The 2374-nt window shown below is 58.3% G+C and overlaps 1 protein-coding gene across 1 annotated transcript; it reads left to right on the top strand.

Annotated features, from left to right (window-relative positions):
* Positions 1-315: 315 nt before the first annotated feature.
* On the top strand, positions 316-2169 carry SPRG_16853 (hypothetical protein; the record flags this gene model as incomplete). Its single annotated transcript, XM_012356312.1, has 1 exon — positions 316-2169. One exon carries the CDS (start codon positions 316-318, stop codon positions 2167-2169), a length of 1854 nt encoding a protein of 617 aa, XP_012211702.1.
* Between the last annotated feature and the right edge of the window lie 205 nt (positions 2170-2374).

Below are 2374 nucleotides of genomic sequence, written 5' to 3'. Positions count from 1 at the left end.
AGAACGTATCCCGTCGCGTGCGAATAACATTACACGCGTTGAATCTTTGCCATTACATCGCGCAGAAGAGAGCTCACACGAAGTCCGCGCTTCCTACGACGACATCAGAAGAGATCAACTTGTGATGCATTTACACGACCTGTAGCATCACGCTCGCATTTTGGCCAATCATCGTCGTCCATAGCACACAGACGGTGATCACATGGGACAATCATTCTCGAAACTTGACACGCCACGAGTAGCGTCACAGGCCTGCCTCGTCGGTTCTCCTCTCAACTGCCGGCTCCTTCCGCTTTCTCACAATTCAATTTCCCCATGGAGCGCTCTGATCAAGTGTTTGTGGACGTGGCGACGCCGACGACCGGCGAGAAGCTCCTCGTCGACGTGCCCAAGATGACGCTCGAGTGGACGCACATCACCAAGACGGTCCAAGTTAAGCCGCCAGGCGCCAAGTCGACAGTCGACAAGGTCGTGCTCAACGATGTGCACGGGTCGGCGACCGCGGGCGAGTTTGTCGTGCTCATGGGTCCATCCGGCGCCGGCAAGTCGTCGCTCCTCGACATCATTTCGGGTCGCCAGTCGGCCACGTCCGGGTCTGTCCTCGTCAACGGTGCGCGCTGGTCCAAGGCGTCGGCCAAGCACGCGTCCTACGTCATGCAAGACGACGTCTTTTACGAGACGCTGACGGTCGAAGAGCACCTTTTGTACCAGGCCGAATTGCGCATGGGCAAGCTCTTCAACACGTCACAGCGCCAAGCCCGCGTCGACTTTGTCATCCAGGAGCTCGGTCTCGGCAAGTGCCGCAACGCGCCAATCGGCGGCGACAAGATCCGCGGCATCTCGGGTGGCGAGCGCAAGCGTCTCAGTTTCGCGACCGAGATTCTGACCAACCCGTCGCTCCTCTTTGCGGACGAGCCGACTTCAGGTCTCGACTCGGTCATGGCCGAGTCGGTCGTGCTGCAGCTGCGCCAGCTCGCGCGCGAAGGCCGCACGGTCATTGCGACGATCCACCAGCCGTCGTCCGAGCTCTTCCCGCTCTTTGACAAACTCTATTTGCTCACGGAGGGCGAGACCGTCTACAACGGTCCAGCGTCCGAAGCCGTCGCGTACTTTGCAGCGCAAGGCCACGCGTGTCCTAACTACATGAACCCAACCGACTTTTTCATGCGCCAGATCATCCAAGCCGATGGCACCGACGCATCCAAGGCCCGCGTCCAAGCGCTCGTGAAAGCGTGGTCGACGCACTTGACGACGGCGCCAGCGTCGTCCGAGTCGAGCAACGAAGCATTCGACGACGACGACGACAACGGCTACACGCAGACGCACATGGGCCTCATGGGCCAGCTCCGCGTGCTCACCAAGCGCAACGTGACGCGGCTCGTCCGGGACAAGATCGCGTTTGGCGCGCGCCTCGGCCAGAGCATCTTTACGTCCATCTTCGCGGGCCTCATCTTTTGGCAGATCAAGATGTCGCAGTCGGGCGTCCAGTCGTTCACGGGTGCGCTCTTCTTCGTCGCGATCAACCAAATGTTTGGCGCCGCGACGCCCGAATTCATCGCCGTGCCGATGGAGCTCCCCATCATGCGCCGCGAGTACGACTCGGGTCTCTACCACGCGTGGGTGTGGTACCTCGCCAAGAACGTCAGCGAGCTCTTCTTCCAGCTCGTCTTTCCGCTCATCTTTCTTCTGCCGCTCTACTTTATGATTGGCTTTGACGGGTCGGACGCGACGCTCTTCTTTAGCTTTTACCTCTTTATCATGCTCATCACGAGTGCGGCGACGGCGCTCGGCTACATGGTGTCGTGCATCGGCAAGAACGCGGACGTGGCCAACATCCTCGGCATTTTGTTTCTGCTGCCCGGTGTCATCTTTGGTGGCCTCTTCCTCAACTCGAACGACATCCCTGTCTACTTTAAATGGTGCGAGTTCATTACGCCGCTCAAGTATGGCTTCCGGGGCATCTCACGCGCCTATTGGAGCACCATCAAGGACATTCCTTGCAACCCGGGACAGACGTGCGCGGCGCGCAACGGCCACGACGTGCTCGTCAACCTCGGCTTGGACGGCGAGACGCTCTTGTACGACGTGGCCTTTATGCTCTGGATCAACGCCGCGTACCGTCTCGTGGGTCTCGCCGCGCTCTACCTCAAGGTCTACAAGCGCATTTGATCGTCTTTTTTCGACATATAAACGCTTTCATATCTACTCTACGATCCATAGTTCTTTTGTGCGATATAACGTGGACTATGAAGGTTCGATTGCGAAATACGAATCGAATGGGCTGGACAGCGTGAGGCTAGGGTAGGTGTAGGGTTGGTCTACCGGTTGACGAATATATACCATTGGTACCGCAGTGACAGACAAAGGAGTACTC

This window comes from Saprolegnia parasitica (genome assembly GCF_000151545.1).
Source record: "Saprolegnia parasitica CBS 223.65 unplaced genomic scaffold supercont2.430, whole genome shotgun sequence".
Taxonomy (NCBI): Eukaryota; Oomycota; class Saprolegniomycetes; order Saprolegniales; family Saprolegniaceae; genus Saprolegnia; species Saprolegnia parasitica.
The sequence above is the reverse complement of the archived record's forward strand: the minus strand, read 5'-3'. Positions and strand labels throughout refer to the sequence as shown.